We start from the raw sequence: 18,655 nt of genomic DNA, 5'->3' as shown, positions 1-18,655 counted from the left end.
AAATATTTGTCGATATGTTTACTTTTTAGGGTCCTTTCGTTTGGCAAACATTTATTAAAAAACAAACAAAACACAAGAAATAAACAATATTAAAAAATAGAAACATTTATGATTTTGAAAAAGTAAACAAATATTTTTTCTTTTTAAGATGAAGGCACCAATTTGAATCGTATCATTTTCTCAGCTGCAAAAAAGGACAAGTTTACGGCAGCACGTGTCGGTTTGTATCGGATCAAAATCGTGTTTAGACGAAATGGCAATGAATACAAGCAGGATCGAATTCTCGCGGTTGGAGATCTTGAATGCACTGTCTTCCTGGCTTGTCCAATCAGAAGCCAGTTCTCAGTCATGTGACTGAGTTTATAAAAGGTTAAACCAGAAACACACACATACACACACACACACACACTCTCTCTCTCTCTCTCTCTCTCTTTCTTTCTTTCTTTCTTTTTTCCCAGGTGGTGACTGCGCGAGCTTTTTCTAGTCTCACACAAAAACACGCGTTCACATCTCAAGCCATATTACTTGTCATACACATACGTGCACACAAACATACACGCGCACGTCCACACATGCACATATATTCATGTTCGCGTACATACACTCACATTAACGTGTATACAAACACACGCTAACCTGCACACATGGACAACGTCATTTCCCTTTCAAAGGAAATCCACACATGCGCAAAAGACCACTGGAAACAACTATAAAAGCAAGAAACAAGCTGTTTCCAACCCTTTTTTGACCAGCTCTGAAACTGAGAGGTTCGGCGAACCAGCCGCCTCCCTTTTGGGAGGCGCGCACCCATGCACATCATGCCACTTGCTACTATATGTGGGGCAAAAAGCTAACAAACAGTACGTACACTTTATACGCTTTCTCTCTCCATGAACTGGATTGACATTCTCACTCTTTCTCTCTCTATATATACAACTTGTCCCTGAGAATACCTTCATGTAGCTGACTGCTAACATGGTGCGCAGTTTTAACTGATGTCAATCCTCTTTCCTTTTCTTTGTCTACATGCTGGACTATCATTTCTCGTTCCACTACATTACTCACTTCTCTTCCCACACGCGAACAAACGATAGTGACCCGAACGTGAGATAAACACATATTTCATTTTCTTTCTACACCACCAGTCCCACAACAAACGATGGTTACACCCTAACGCGGACATGAACATGTGTTATACCTAAAACATTCATTTTTCAACAGTAAATAAATGACACGTTTATTTTATCCATCAATTGAGTTTTTGTTTCCTTCATTCCATTCGTTTCATTATTTTCTTTTGAAACGGGATTAGGATTTATATATGACAACAACTCCACACGGAACAAGCCTGTCCACGCCCAACTTCTCTCTTGGGACGCAACAAAACTCACCCGGCCTTTGGGCACAGGGTTCGACTAAGACGTGAATAGAAACAAGCCAACATAGCCATCTCCACATGCAGTAAACACACAAACTCTCTTTCTCATCCTAAAGTATTGTCTCTAATCTTTCGTATCGCATGCTTCCACTACAGTCTCCGCTATTATGGGATCTATATTGATATTACAGTTTGGAAACCACAGGTGAACCTTATTCTACGTTTAACTTGTTACGGCAATTTAAATCACGATTCTTCAAGATTCATACTCTTCCTTCCTCAGTTTAGAAGGATCATAATTACAGGGTGTCCCAGAAATAGTGACATGTTTTAAAAGTTATTCAAGTTTTAAAATAGGTCACTACTTCTGGGCCAGCCTATATGTACCGCAGTTCAGGAACCTTAAACAATGAGCGATGTATCACTCTCCAAGAACTATAATTGAACTTTTCAGCTTTTATGATAAGAGAAATTGATAAACTACAAAACCTACAATTTACCACAATTAAAGAATGAACTATGAGTAGCCCCCTACCAAATCTGGAAGCCGTTTAAACTCACAAATGTTTTTGCAAATATGAAACTTGAGCCGTGCAACTTTCAAGTGAGGTTTCTAGTTTGCAAATTTTCAGCTTTTAAGATTCTTTTATGTGTGCGAAATAATTTTCACGTTTAAATTCTTGCAAAAAAAAAAAATAATAATTTACAGGGTGGAACGATACAAGTGTTGCCTTAAAAAATAACACTACAGTTTTATTTTAAAAATTTTATTGAAAAAATCAATTCAGGTAACTTGATTATGTAGTAAAGCTAACATATAATCAATGTAGCCGCCTTCAGCCTCAATATCGGTCCGGAATTGGGAGCATGCCTTTTCCACAAGTACCGGCAGGAGCTTGGCGAATACTTAGCAGATGTCAGTGATCAGGCTGGCTTTGGTGCTGTGAGAGGTAATTTTGGTGATGTTCTCGACGTCTGACCAAACGAAGTTTTGTCCAGTAGGTTCAGGAGGAGGCGGGGTCAGTGAAAGAAAGGTATAAAGTCGTAGCACTCCTTCTGAAGCCAAGTCTGGGTCTCTTTGGACTTGTGGGACGGCGCCGAGTCCTACTGCCACACCCAGGGTCTACCAGCAGCCACCTGATTGCATCAGAGGATCACCACACTCTTCAGCACATCCAGGTCCACTTTGGTGTTGATTTTCAAGCCAACTTCGAAGATGTGAGGTGACATGATGTGGTCCTCACTTGAAACCACACCCAAAACCGTGGCCAGACTCTTTTTCATCATTCTGGCCACGTCCTTATTATTCGTGGCAATCTAGCGATGTATTTTGAGGGTGCTGGCCATAGTCCTATTGTCATAACTTGGATCGGTAGAGAGCATTAGTTGTACAGCGTTGCATCTCCGATCTCGCTCGTTAAACATTGTGTCACTTTCAGATATGATAGAAGGCTACTATTGCTCCTGGGATTTATACACAACTGGCCAACTAGTAGTGGTCTGCAAAAAAAAAAAAAAAAAAAATGAAAACCGGTTTTTATCAAATGGAAATGGAATCATGACGGCTTTTCTAAGGCGATAATTTTATTGTTCCCCCCTGTATTTATCTTCCCAGGAGATTAGACATAAAGTCAAGTGTTAAATTCAGAGTCAGTGCCAATCTGGATTAACGCACTTTGGCCAGCAAAAAATACCTGATCAGCCCTGTCAACTTTCTCTGTTAGGAGCACCTCAAACAGTTAGTAAAAAAAAAAAACTAACCTCTTTTCATAGTGGACCCCTTGAAACTTAATGAGAACTCATATTAGCCTGACAGCAACGAAGTCACTATCGGACTAATTGTGGAGAACATATCCATGACTTATTTAATGTAAGTTAAGGCAGAAACTTATTTGAAATAGTTTTGTAAACAGAATGATAATTTATTAAGTTGGAATCTTTTATGCATTATTTTTTTGGGTGCTTCTATATTTGAAATAAACCAAATCGATCTTTGCCGAACTAAACTTAGAGTTAATGTAAGATTGGGTTAGGTTAAAAAATAGGAAAAGCAGGTTGATGTGTCGTTATTCTCGGCGTGAGGACAGAGAGAGAAAGAACACAAAACAAAACAGAAGCGACATTGGCTGTTAGCAGCAATATATGTAAAATAATGGCACAAACTGTTCTTTTGATCTTTCAGACATATATATTTAAAAACAATGTCAGAGTTCATGTCGGTAAAACAATCAAAAATAGATAACAAGAAAAAGAAATAGTCCGTAAAAGGAAAGAGAGGCAGAATGAATGAACCAACATTTTAACTCGACACGTTTAGTGATGGGCGCTTTTAATTTCTCTCCTTTTCGTTTTTTAATTAATTTTTCTTCTCCTCAGCCAGAGGAGTGGTTGTTCGCTCCTATGAGTTATTATGAAATCAGGTTTTAATCTTTTTATTCACTTTTTGGTTTTGGTTTTTATCGCATTCAGACTTTCTAACGTTCTTTTATAATATGTTGGGGGAATATCTTTGTCGTTTCGAGTTAATCTTACAGTCCTCATCCTGAGGATTCTGAGTTGCTATTGTTCAGAAAAGTTTCACGAATCTCTTGAATCTTGAAGATTCTTTGTCTGTACATATTTGGTAGAACTGGTCTGCTTTATGCCAGACCAAGCTTGTCTCCCGAATTCTTGAACTGAACTCAACTGATCTCACAGACGAACTGACTAAAACCAACTGTGTGGGGGCAATTTATACTGAGGGTGTGGTCGGTTAGGGGTACAATTTCCCCTTCCATCTACCAATTAAATCATGACACATCGATTTTCATTGAAAGATGATTAGTCAATCATTTATACTAGACCACCTGACCTGACTCAGGCTTTTCCAAGGACAGATATAATTTCATTTCCCGAGCAATTAGTCAGCGTCAGCTCTTGGAGTTTACAATTTCTTTTATTATCAATTGAAATCTTAAAGTGAATTGACATTTCTTTTTCACTTGGAAATCAATCTTAACCAAAAGAGTTAATTATTTTCCATTTTCACCTGGTTGGTGTGTTTAATCTATTATTCAGATAAACACACATATCCATCTGCCTTATATCTACTAGTGGATGTATCTAATGTAATCAAGACCCATAGCTATTATAGCTGTTCGCGGAGAGTTCCAGTCTCATCTCAGTTGGCTTAAGGGCTGATTCTCCTGGGACTAGCTACACTGGCGAGGCAGTGGGGTTCCGTTTAAGTGACAGCATTACAAATGGTTAGAAATGATTAACCAAGACAGACAAAGTTGGTCAGAAATAGTACGGGTGGTCAGCTTTGTGTGGCCGAAAAATTTGCTCTTATTGGTTACTTTTAGACTAAAGTTCGGTCATAGGATTTCTGATTTTAAGTCAATAAATTGAGGAGTCAGAGTTTATGGACAGTTTTCAGTTTGCGACAGTTGATGAGTCTACGTCTCAGAGAAGACCAAGCAGATTTTTAGCAGATGATATGAACTGATCAACCAATCGACAAAGACGCTTGACAGCGATCAACAGAACGTCTGCTGGTTCTTTATCACACACGTACTTAAAGCACACCTGCTCTATGCACAATGCGTTGTTTTCTTTTGCAAGTTTGCATTCTTTTAGTTTTATACTTGTAAACCAATGCTCATGTTCTTGGTAATTGCTAATGTGAAAGATGCCAACATGACGAGAGCAGATGAAGATGAAGATGAAGAGAAACCCATGGAAAACAGCAGTTTTTAAGATGGAGGACATGATGGTACATAAGTAATGGTGTCAAATACAAATTTAATGCATGAGCTGTCTTAAATAAATTTCCAAACTTTTTTCATATGGACACTTTTATTGATAGTATGAAACTCTAGTCCCCCTTGAAGTAATCTCCTTCGGCTGCAATGCCCTTGTATCGTTCCAACAACTTCTGGAAGGCCCCATGGAAGTCCTCTTGTGCAAGCGTGTCAATGACCCTCGTCACAGTGTCTTTCATCTCCTCAATTGTCTCATAATGACAGCCTTTAAGGTTTTCCTTGAGCTTAGGGATTAACCAAAAGTTACAGGGAGCAAGGTCTTGACTATACAGAAGGTGAGGAACTTTCCTGATGCTCATCTTAGTCAAATAGTTTATAACAAGGATGGCGCACACTTGGGACAAACTTTACGCAAATCTTCCGCATCTTCAGTTCCTTGTGAATAATTGTGTACAGTTCTCACACTGACATCAAACTGTGCACTTATTGTCTCCATAGACACACGACGGTTGTGACCAGATGTGTGTGGCTCTGACAGATCACTGACTCCCAACGTTGTGTGTTGTGGATTTTTCGTTTGACTATTCTTCTTATGGCCGGATCGTCATTTTCTCGCTGGTGACTGTCGATGGGAACACATGTGGTTTCACAAAGTCGAAATATAATAAGTCGTGGAACAAAGAAAGGAAAAACACAAACACCAATGTTCACATATAATTGACGGTTGGACTTGTGTGTGTGTCTTCTCCCCGTTTTATCGCTGTTACGTTCGTCTGTCAGTCGCAATTCGTCTCTATTTCTGTTTCGCAGTCAACTCTAAAAACTGTCCAACCATTGTCACAATCAACTTCCATCCGCCGTGAAGGGCATCTAGTTGTCAACTCACTGTCTCCTCTGCGTTGGTATCTGAAGTCGCCCCCCCCCTACCCCAGCTACCAGAATCTGCCCTTCTGTGTTATCTGTAGGTTTCTATTGTCATTGTCAAATCTAAAAATACCTACAGATTCATTGTTTGCTACTTCCTATTTTTCTCCTTTAGGATTTACTGACTCATGGATCACCTTCATAGTATCACATGGCCCTTATCCATGAAATTCTTTATTTGGCCAGTTAACTCTGGTGTTTTGACTTCCTTACTCCTTCCCATCTCTCATCAACAAGTCCTTTACTTTTCCATGTTTAAGCTTAACCATATTACTTTTCATGCTCACATTTTTCTATTGTAATTCATTTTTCCAAGGTTTCAATAAATTCACTTGTTCTTTGTTTAATTTCAGTCTCATTTTTTGCCCCATAAATACATATGTAATAACAATGTACAGCACTCGTCTGCTTTCAATAAAATCCCCCAATTATCTTTCTTTCATGCTTTCATTCTCTCTGTTACTTGTTACTTCTCTTTTAGCGACAGGAGTGAATTAGTAGCAACAGTAGTTGCTGAAGTGACATGGTTGCTATGGAAACCAGTCATAAAAAGCAACGCTCGCCTCCTTATATATGTTTACAATTTTAAACAACAGAAAATTCATCACAACTTTTGTTTTACTGAACGAAAATTGAAATATATACGTGATCTATAAACTGTAAAAAGTCTTTGAAATTTGGTCGAAAAATAAGTAAACAGTGAAGCTTTAAAGAAGTTCTAAATAACTAAAACTGCCACTTAAGCATATATTCAAACACAGTAGTGTTTGAATGAAAACATGGTATTGTTTGAATGATAAACACACACACACACATATATATATATATACTGGGCAACAATTCTTCATTTTTTGAATGCTGTCTAGACCTTTATGATTTAGGGTAATTTTGCATTGTTGAATCAGGGAATCTGTTTCTCTCGAGGTCATGTTTTTGTGCTAAGTTGATTTAAAAAAAAAAAAATCAGATCCTGTAATAAAATCGATTACATTTTTGTGGCATTATCAGCTGATTTCTCAACACATATCATCCTAAATATGTTTTGAAAGGAAAAATGTTCTGCGAACAACATATATTGATTACATAAACCGATGTTTCTATCAGGTAAACTGAATGGTGGAAATAGTGATAAAGGTAAGTACATGTAAATTGCATGTTGCTTCACCATTGTTCAAACGTAGTGAAGTAGAAAAAGGTCGAGCTCTTCAACGTCCAAAAATAATTCACCGTCACAAAAAGAATTCGCCGTCACTCCTTCCAACCGTCGTTTCACTCTCTGCGCTCTTCACCCTGCTTAAAAAAAGTACCGTTTATATGCTGCCCATTTCTCCACTTATGCAAATTGACTATCAACCAGAGCCATCTAGTTTTCCATTTCTCCAAACAGCCAATTTGCAAAGGGGGACAACTCAAACCACACGCCTCCTTGATCTACACGATCATCACATGTCAACCCATCACGTAGTCGCTCGACCAACATGGCGGACGTCTCTCTCGCTGCGATCTCTGATCAACTCAAACCACAAAACTTCAAGGCTCCAACTTCCTTTTCTTTAAAATCTTGGAATGCTCATTGACAGGGAGGTCTCTCCTCAGATTTCAACAGCAGTCAGTCATCATGATTGGATTCCAGCGACCCTAATACCTGGTCTCCCTCTCTTTCAGATCCTGATCGAACCTCTCCCTTTGCTTGTCACTCACGGAACTTAGCTGCCCAGGAAACCAGTCGATATGTGAAAACAAGTAATACATTTTGATGCTTTCGTTGCAGTCCAGGTTTCTGAAAGCATTCAGCATGTTAAGTTCTGCAAAGTTTCTCGTCTTATTGTCACCAAGTTCTTCACTACCAGAACAAATGCCTTCAACGCTTCCACTTTCTTCAAACTCTGGATCTCTGATGAGCTGCTGAATATAAGGATTGTCAAAGATGCCAGCTTTCATCCCCTCCATGATTAATCCTGGCACAAATAAGTGAAGCAGTCACCATCCTTGTTCATATCCTTAGTGAACTGCTTGTTGAAGCCAAACATGATGTGTAGCAGTGAGAAGAGTATCCGTTCTTTGGCCACCAGAAGATTGTTGCTGGTGTTCTTTTCTTTGCAAGACACCAATTACTCATACTTAGGCCAGTCTTTCTTTGCGTATGCCAAGCACCATTTTTTTAGATTTCAAGGTTTTATAACTTTGAACTGATCCTTTTTGAACATAAGCATGCAGACCTGAATACTGGTCATTAAAATATTCATTTTCAATCAAAACAATCATTATGTTAAGTATTTTAACCCTACCAACTTTTTCTGAAATGCTCCACACATGCATACATGTGACCAAAAAAAAAAAAAAAAAAAAAAAAAAAAAAAAAAAAAAGTAAAAATCGACATGTGGCCATATCTAAAAAAAAAAAAAGCAACAGCTGGACCTGATTGAGCAAAACCAATGCGATTTTTTAATTTATCACATCAGATTTATCCTAAATCAACTGAAAAAAAAAAAAAAAAAAAAATTTGTTGTTTACCAGTATTATTTATAATTAACAGTTTTTATATTGTGTTAAAGTTGCTTAGTAGGTGATCGTTGCGTAACCTATGCGTTGCTTCTTTGTGTTGTCTACACCATTCTTCTACACATTTTTAAATTGTCACACAAGTCAATACCAATAAATTCAATTATAACTGAGCACTAAAAACACAAAAAAAATGATAAAAATATTTTACAAAATAAACATTAAGAAAAAAAAAAAAGACAAAAAAAATTTTTTATTTTTATTTTCAGAAAAATTAATGTTGAAGATTGTACAACAATTCTGGAAGATGAACAATGGCAGATGGTATACATTTTTTTAAATTTTAATTTGGACATTTAACCACTATTCAAGTCAGTGTAATATGCAGAAGAGAGATTAATGTCTTTTGTAAAAAAAAGTTATTTTCAAAATTCTTTGTTTTTTTGTTTGGATGAAAAAAAAAAAAAAAAAAAAAAAAAAATGCTCCCTTGAGAATCCATGTTTTTGTTTTTAACCCGTCAACTGTAGACCCCCCCCCTTTCATACACTGAAGTAAAGAATAGGACACACCTAAAAGTGGATCAGGTCCTTCAAGTTCCCTTACTAGCCCCCCCCCCCCCCATCCCTCCTAGAACAATAAACAATGTTTGAAATGGAATATACAATGAGGAAGTTATTTTGATGAGAAAGAGAGAGAGAGGATCTGGGTCAAGTTGCAATTGACAACCGGCTTAGGAATTTTAGGTATCCAGAATTACAAAAAGAAAATTGGACAAGATTGGATACAAGATGGAGAACGGCGTGAGATGATATTAAAAGGGATGAATACTTATTTTTTTTCATTTTTTAACTAATACAACTTTGGATGCATCAGAAAAGCTGAACATTTATCACTAAACATTTTCTCTGCATTCTGTGGAAAATTTCTGGTGTAGCCTCATAACAGGACTTGTTTTATGCCCACGTGGAGTGTTTCACCTGCTAATATCAAGTGATCACTTATCTAACTGATTTAATTTTGGTGATCTTAATAGAACAATTGTTATAGTATATAGGATAGCAATACATAAGAAAAAATAAGATAATTAAATAAAAACTAAAATTAAACCAACACTTAAAATAGAAAAACTATTCCAAGCACATACCTGTTAAAATAAGATCATCTATTGAGTCATAAAAAGGATGCATCATCCTTATACAAAACAGAACAAAAGAAGAAGTAAATGTCAAGCGAATCTTTGTTTGAGAGAAGTGCTGCCATTGGTTAATGAAAACATTAAATCGTGGGAGGGAATAACAATGAATCTTATTGATTAGCTAAAGACCGTGCGTGTGTAATTTATATATATATAAGAAGAAGAAAAAAAAAAACACCTGGTGACATGAATTCCATGCATTTTATCCTGACAGTTCCCTACGGAGGACAAAACATGGAAATCTCTCATAATTGCTATATATATATATATATATATATATTTTAATCTACTATTAATTGGATATTTATTTAAATAGAAATAAAAAATACAATATAAAATTCAAAATAAATCATATTTCAATCTTCATCCACTGATGGATTGATTTTTAATATGCCACTTAGTTTCTTATTTATGGATCTAAGTAAAAACTTCAAAATATTTGTGATTTAGTTAGAAAACGTGATTATACTAACAATATTTTCTCCAAGCTTGTGGAAAAACAATACAACCTCAGGATACAGTTTCTTCAGATTACGATGTGGAATACAATGTTTTTCCGGACCCTAGTTACGGTATTTGCCCCACCTTACAGGGTTATTTATAATGTTATTTGATTATATACATGTGTATTATATACTGTATTTTGTTACTAATTTTTAATGCCATATCCTAGGGTTCTACTGTACATGAATCACAGCTCTTCAGGACTCATCCCCAGCCAAGTATTGAACCTAAAACTACCCATCTATGTACGTTATTGATGGAAATAAACAAAAACAAGTAACTTACTGCAACTGATCGTTTTGTTTATTAAATTCCTTTCCTTTGATTGGACTTTTTTTTTTGAAGCGTGATAGATATATATTGTTAAAAATATAGTTTTGTTTTTTTTCAAAGTAAAACTGAAAAATGTTGCCAACTCTTGTTGGCTTTTTCAATCAAATATGAAATTATGTAAATCAGTAGGGAAATTAATTTTATATAAATTTTCACAAGAGACTGCAGGCTGTCAGAAAACGTTAGAGCCTTAACCAGCAAAATAAAATAAAATTGATGATGATAAACCAAACAAATAATGCACCGCAACCATAGTCCAAAAGTCCTGTACTTAAGTTTTGCCCTCCTATGATATTTTCAGAAAGACACATTCAAACCCAGGATTCAAAACCTGAGCTATCATGATGTATCCTATTGAAGAGGCTAAAGGAGGGTGAAATTAGAGCCTAAGATTCACAGTCTACAGCTGCTGTAGTTTGCATTGTGTTATTTGTCTGATTCCGGAAGTGTATATGATTCACTCACATCACATCCTCATATATATATTTTATTAGTAGTAACAAAAAAAAAAAAAAAAAATTTTCTAAATAGTTATTCCTTAATAGTCATTTTACTCTGCAACTTTTCAAAGAAATAAGTGTCATAATATGGGTAATAAAAAGAAAAAGCATGTAAAGTTTCTTCAAAATTTTTTGTAAAATAAGATTTTATTCAGTGTTTTGGAAATTATTTGCATAGAGAAAAAAAAAGTAAACGAAATTTTTATTTTCTTGTCGAAGCAATTCAACATGTTCTTGTATCTTTGGCAAACATTTTGTTTCAAGTTAGACTTAGATTATTTCTTGGGGAAATTATCAACTGAAAAATAACTATTATGAAATACTTTTTTTTGTTTTCGTAAGGAAAAAAATTTGTAATAAATTTAACTCTTATGTTGAATCCGTATATAATGATACCTTATGTTTTGTGAAGATCTTGTAAAAATGCAATATAAATTGTTTGCGCAATTGTTAAACAAATTTCTATCCAATTATAACTAAGTCCTATGTGGCATAATCACGTTCACACACTGGTTTTCTTTAGATCATCAAAGTTAAGCAATGCTGAATCTGGTCAGAACCAGATGGGTGACTATTTGGTGCTGTATGTAAAAGGACATGTCCCTGCAAGAACTGAAAAAAACTAATATTATCATCTCCCTTAACCAAGATTACAAGCAATCCCCAGTCGCATGTATAACTTTATATTCCTATGAAAATCCTCCTCCAGGGAAGTTGGTTCAACCTTTCTAAGAGGCAATGCTGTTAACAAGTCCTTTTATGCAATAAGGTTATTTTTCAACAGCGCAACAAATCTTGGTTACGATACTAAAATAAACCGCATTCAATAGCGAAAAGTTTTTTTTTTAATTTGCACATTCATTATTGTAGCAAAACTTAAGTTTTAAGATCAGCATTTTAAAATCATTTAATTTTGATTTATTGAGTAGTCATCCCCATTTTGTTTTGTTTTTCCACAAAACGATAATTTATAAATAAAATCTTGTAATATATTTTGTTTATATATTACAAGCTTTTATTCATTTTTTTAATGTATGTTTTTGTTTAAAAAAAAAAAATTGTAAATAGCATTTTTTTATAAAGACGAAAGATAAAAAAAAAAAAAAAAAAAATCAAAGCCAGGCATGACTACTCAAGAAAATAAAAAATAAATAAATAAAAAATTTCAGTAAGTTTTCTTAGTATAGATAAGAATTTTAAAACGATATATTTCTGAAATTTAAAATATCTATTTGAAAACCTAAATACATTTTCGGGGTGATAGTGAAAAAGTGGAGTTTTTCAATTGGAAGTAAACTATAATTGAACTCAAAACTGAATTCAAAGAACTCTTGAAATTAGGTGCAAAATCATATCGGAGTTTTGCAATTTCCATAGGTAACACCAACTGACTGAGAACATTTAAGAAAGAAAGAAAAAACATTAAAAATCAAAAAAATCTTAATAACTGACAAATACAAAAGAATCAAAATCACTGAGACATCATAGAAAAAAAAAAAAAAAAAAAAACATTAGTAAAATCGTCTGGGAAGAAGATTTTTAATAATCAACTTCTTTTTAGCTGATATTTTGAGTTATAGATCAATTTAAGACCATAATTCTCTGTCCAGGATATAAATTATAATATTTAGTCAAAATTTATGGAGACTTGATTGACTGATCAATTGAAAAGTGTATGAAAGATAGCGAAAACCAAACCAAACCAAACTCAAAATATGGTACAAAAAATTTGAAGTATTTTCTTAAATACTAAGATGATTTTATTGTTGTTCAGACTCATGCCTGCATCAGTTGTACCATTAAATAACTAATTTAAACCACATAGCTGTGAATAAACAAAAAAAAAATACAAATTGAAAAATCAGACCTGTACATAGCTGGAACCTGTACCTCCAAAAGAGGGATCATCTAAAATGGGTGTCTTCTTAGACTGCTTGACTAACGAGCAAAATGTTTTAAAACAACACCAATGTTGGATGCTCGCTCATTAGGAGGTTAGAGTCCAAATCCTGTAAGAGTCATTTTTTACTGTGATTTTTTTTATTTATTCCCATGAGTAAATTGTTTATGGTATTACCCATTTAAAGCGTGAATGTCAAATAATAAATGTACAAAAAAAAAAAAAAAAAAAGCAAAATACGCAATATATATTATCAGAAATAACTCGAGTGTAAAATACAGTCATGTCATAGAAAACCTGTGAAGAGATTAAGTTGTTTTAAACTTTTGCATGACAGACCACATGCTGACTCAACAAAGCCACTCAAAAAGACCTATAAGTATATCTAATATGCTACCTTTCCCCAACGATTTCACAATTAAAATGCTAATTCAAACTTAAATTGCATAGTGGTTTTCTGAAACATCCTGTAACATTCATCACCATAGAGAAAATCAGCATTTTAAGTTTCTCCACCTCTCTTGCATACTAGTCCAGTCTAACAATAGTAAATAGCAATGACAATGGTATATATAGAGGAGTTTGTCGGAATTACAAAGACCATCTGATTATCCTCAGGATGATGGATGAGACACTAGAAGTTGGTTTAAAGTAAAGCTGGTCTAAACAGATACAGCCTCACTCTCATCTCAACCAGCAACAGGACAGGGAGGGGGGTATGCGGGAGCTACTGGAAGTGTTGATATTCTTCTACATACAATGCTTTATATTCCCAAATTGTTACTTATCTGGTGTTGGCCAGGCTCAATATTGTTTAACTTCAATGTCCTAATGAGAACTAGTGTACCAACGAGATTACATTCTATTGCATATAGCATCCACTAGCTTCTTTCAGTTTTGACAGACGATGGATACTCACTGTAAGGATGCTTGCACATGGAAGTTTTGTGGCAAGAGTTGCACATTCTCCAACCACACCTCTTGAGTTGGCATTGTTAAATACCAGTGGCAAGTGTATGTTCAGGATGACTGGAAACAATGCAGAGATAAGCGGAGAGCACATACAGTGCCTACAAATCCCAAATGGTCACTCATCTGGTACTAGCCAGACTCAGCATTGCTTAACTATGGTGATCCGACGAGAACTGGTGTATCAACGTGATTATGCCATATAATGACATTTACATACCCCCTTAATGACCTGCTCCAGACGGAATACTGCTGCCACATGTGGGAGAGGTGCTGCAGAAAACATTTGACAGAGTTGAAAATCAACTTTAAAACCTAGTGTGTATGTGCGTGGAGGCAGAAGAAACGTTGCTAGTCTATCTCTCTCTACTATATCAATATTCCCATGGAAATTGCTCGACATAGCTCCAATCTTTGTTTCTTATTTGTAAAACATTTTCAACAAGATATAAAAGATATATCTACCACAACTGAAAAAGATTTTCCAAGCACTTTGCATCAAGCATGGACCAAGCTTCTCTGCAAGGACTTCTTGCCTATGGAACACATTACTGCAGGAATGGTTGCCTGCTGATTACAATTTGGTCATCTTCAAATCCGAAGTGAACAAATTCTTGTCATAAAATGCCTCCCAAAATGTAATGAAACTGTTCATACCATTGATCAATGTTAGTATGGCCACAGCGTTCCTCATCTTTTGACTGGCATTAATTTCCAGTGTATTAGTTGTTATCTTCCAGTGGCTCTTAGCCTTATTAAATGGTAACTCAATGGTAAAAAACAGCATAGTCTAAAACAACGATCACACGAGAGAATGGCTTGAAAAATCAGACTACAAAGGCAAAAATGTCCGAACATGCTTCAATCAACGGATGGAAATAAATCCATCAAAATTTGCCGTTTGGATATTTTATGATTGTGTATTTTATTTGAGAAACATTAGAACTGCAACAAGACAAAATCTTAGATGCAAAAAAAAAAAAAAATATCAATATAAGGTTAGATAAAGTAAGATAAAATTTTCCATTAAAAGTCAAGTGAGAAATTAGGTTGATGTGTACAGGAAGTTACGTCATGAAAGGAAGTACATGACAGAAAAGTTAGACTTCTTGCTTCTTGGTAGTTAGGTGTGAAAGTGATCTAGTTGGTCGAGTGGATGCAGTTCATCTGGATGTACTTACTGTGAATTACTGCAAGAAGTAAATCTAATCTCAGAGCAAACATTTGTTCTTTCATTATTCCAGTCACAGCGAAAGAAATTGAAAAGATCAAAATCTCTGCATATACTACTGTCAGCATTCCGAGAAATGTCACTTTCCACTGACCAATGACTTATGCATCAACGAGAGAGGCAAACAGCTGTTTCTGTGCATGAGCAACATCAATTGGTTGCTTGCAATGAACTCCCTCCCCCACAAAATGATATACATTGCTTATTACAAGAGTAGTATTGTTACAAATTGATCAAAACTAAGTTTCATAATGATATAATCCAAAAACGTACATAACAAATAAAAATTTAATACATTTACAAATAATGAAGATATACATCGTGAGGCACAAATGTGGCTTTGATTTCAAAGGTTAATATAAAAAAAAAAAGCATTCATGACAATAAAAGAAAAATGTATCTATGAAGTATATTAGATACAATCTGTTTTCTGTTTCAAGTAATAACTAAGGCTATAACAGCATATTCTTTTCATTGTTTTGACTCTCTGACTCAGACACAGTTAATCAACTGAGAACCACATTACTCTATAATATAAAAGCATATAAGATATCAACGGATACACACTCGAGAGTCAAAGCAATGAAAAGAATATGCTGTTGTCCTAGCCCTAGTAATAACCCACCATAGCCTAAAACTGGAGTGTATCATGAATTTGTTGTAAAGGAATCCCTAAAGCATGGGGAGTTTGTAACGATGTATCATTCTTTATAAAAGCATTTTGTTTTCCATCATCATGATCTCATATTGGACCGAAAAACAATTCATTGTTGGGTTTCCCACAAGAGAGAAAACATTACACCTAGAAGAGTTGTAGCTAATGTGGGCCCACTACTACAACCGAGACAGCTTTGATCGAGCAGTATCCTAAACTATATTGAAGTTGGCAATCGTCAAAAGGATGTACATTATTTATACTAATTGCAAAAAAAAATAAAAAAAAACAAACAAAACAAAAAACATGAATCAATGTCTTAATTGTTTGGTATCGTACATCTTAAAATGTTTTGAAAGATGATGGATTCTGTGATGAAGTAAGAAATTGTAAAAAGAAATCCGCACTTGCATACTTGGTTCTGATGGTTTCGTTTTACAGCATATCAACCCTTTTCGGGTTATTTAATGCTGAATCCAGTGATTTTGGAAAAAGTTTTCCACTTCAGTTCTTTATATTTTTAAATATTTATTCATGGTTTTTGGTTTGGTTGATTTTGTAGAGGAAAATTCTTTTTGTTTTTGACTTTGCAAAACTCATTTTGCAAAGGGGGGAAAAAAACAGAAACATCAATGTTTGATGCATTTTAGGTCAGGAAGCCAGTATCTTCAGACAGCCTGTTCTGGAAGCACTAGAGATTGTGCCTTTATGAAAAAGCTGACAATAGCTGAGAATACACACCAGCTGATGAGAAATTGAACTGCAGACCTACAATTAATTTTGAGTAAGTTCGGTTCCACTAAAACCGCTTACTTTATCGCAATCAATAATGAATTCCGATTAACGACTCTATACATATGAACTAGGAGTTACACAATCAAACTACCTGGAAAAATGAGATACAATTTTCAAAACCATTTAAAGGCAGGCAATAATTTTTTTATTCTTATGATCATGTGTTCGTTTCTATTAACCTTTGATATCAATGAAATAAAATTTGGCAGATCTTTATTCTTTATTATAAAAGAGTTATTTCCAAGATGTAATTTTTTTTCTACCTTTTTCGTAATTGATAATAATCCGATTTGCATAGATTTACATAAAAGACTATAAGACGATGTATATCAGTCATGTGGAGAGCCTTTGGTACAGTTGTCAATAACTTTAGAAAACACAGGAATCCCATTAAATGCAACATACAACACATGTCCGCTTGCAAGACATAGTCAGCAATGAAACACCCGAACGATACATTCCTGGTCGTAGTGGATGGTATAGAGAAAATTGTTGATTTTACAGGCCTCTATGTGAAAGTATGTTATCCAACAACATTTCAACTAGTATGGGCACATCATCTGAAATGCTCCAAAGTGAGTTTCACGTTAATGTTGATGGATCGAAATCAAGCGGTAGGCCACTTAATATACGGAGATCAATTAACAACCTGATCCTGGCGGGTGCCACAAAATGGCAACAAACACAAGTTGAAAGTCACAAAACATTTAACTCCATCTAACAGCAATATGACGAAAAATGAAATTTTTTTTTTTCAAGTTACAGAAAGGTTTTAATTATTCAAAACAATATATCAGCTTTTCTCCAGAACACTAGTCCAGTCTAATTATACGAACTCAGCAAGGATATGTTTATCATCAATTTTCTGACCCTAGTCTTATTCACTTGTTCCTCTTCCTATCTTTTGATGTCTTTGCAGTTTAGCGAACATACTAAAAAAAAAACAAAGATAAAGAAAATCTATTGTGTGCATGCCTGTTATGGAATGAAATTCTCATACAAGAAAAATCATTTAAATTTCAGTATTTTTTTTACGGAGGAAAATCAAATTTATTCAGACAATTGTGACAAACACATATTGGCGATTTTAAATAAGATGAGGGTGGGGGCACCAAGAGGAAGAAAACTTCATCTAATTCTTAAAGCTTGCCAAAATTTGATGAAATTATTTTTACAATTTTTAATAATTTGAGGTATTTATTTTTTCTTTGTTTTTTTTTTTCTTTCAAGAAATCGTTTCAAAATTTACTAAAATTATCACAACTTCATGTGCATTTTGACAAACTTCAAGAATTAGAAGGAGTTATCTCTCCTTGCCCTCCCTTCATAGCTACATTTGCCAAGATGGCTGCATCGAAAGGGACTGGAATATAATTTGATTTTCTCCTGTAAAAAAAAAAAAAAAAAAAAAAAAAATACTTGATCAAATTAAGCAATGTTTTTTTAATGAGAATTTCATTCCATAATCGGAACAGACAAATTTTTCTTTGTCTTCGTTTTTTTTTTTTTTTAATATTTTTACTAAACTGCAGAAAAACCTACGTTTTCCGTTCATTTTTTTTTTCAGATAAGACCTTTGGCACATTTTTTTCTTTTGCTTTTAAAGTAATAAAAACACATATACTGTTGAAAACTGTATAAATACAAGAGATTTTACTAACAAAAACCTGTTGGTTTATATTATTAGAACTGGGATGGTGTTCAGGAGAGATGGAAAAACTATATAGAGGTAATTTGGTATATATGTAAACTCAGAGAAAATTGACACAATTCATAAACAATAATAGTAGTATTTGAATTTCTTTGATCATATATTTATGGCAGGAACATTCAGAACATAAGAACAACAACTTACCATGAAATCTACGATTTGGGTAAACAACAAAAAAAAAAAATGACAACCTCTTTGAGAAATAGTCAACTGTCTTTGGCAGCAGATGAAATAGTTAAACAAATATTGCTAAAGAATTTGATGTTTATAGAAAAAAAGATAACCAAAGGAATATTAAGATAATTTTATTTAA

At 34.5% G+C, this 18,655-nt stretch overlaps 1 protein-coding gene across 3 annotated transcripts in view; it reads left to right on the top strand.

The window, feature by feature from the left end:
* Positions 1 to 8,938, top strand: part of LOC145292916 (uncharacterized) — a 122,546-nt gene extending 113,608 nt beyond the window's left edge. Inside the window, exon 7 of one of the 3 annotated variants that reach the window (XM_080139077.1) lies at positions 8,818 to 8,938. In XM_080139077.1, the coding sequence (XP_079995203.1) occupies position 8,818 (1 nt within the window). In that variant the 3' untranslated portion in view covers positions 8,819 to 8,938. Of the gene's footprint in view, positions 1 to 7,710; positions 7,879 to 8,817 lie in introns of those variants that run through there. The other 2 variants (XM_080139074.1, XM_080139078.1) reach the window with 2 other exon arrangements.
* The last annotated feature ends 9,717 nt before the right edge of the window (positions 8,939 to 18,655 follow it).

Source organism: Euprymna scolopes, chromosome 14, assembly GCF_053919585.1.
Source record: "Euprymna scolopes isolate OS-2025 chromosome 14, ASM5391958v1, whole genome shotgun sequence".
Taxonomy (NCBI): domain Eukaryota; kingdom Metazoa; phylum Mollusca; class Cephalopoda; order Sepiida; family Sepiolidae; genus Euprymna; species Euprymna scolopes.
Note: the sequence above shows the minus strand (reverse complement) of the source record. Positions and strands in the feature narration are given on the sequence as shown.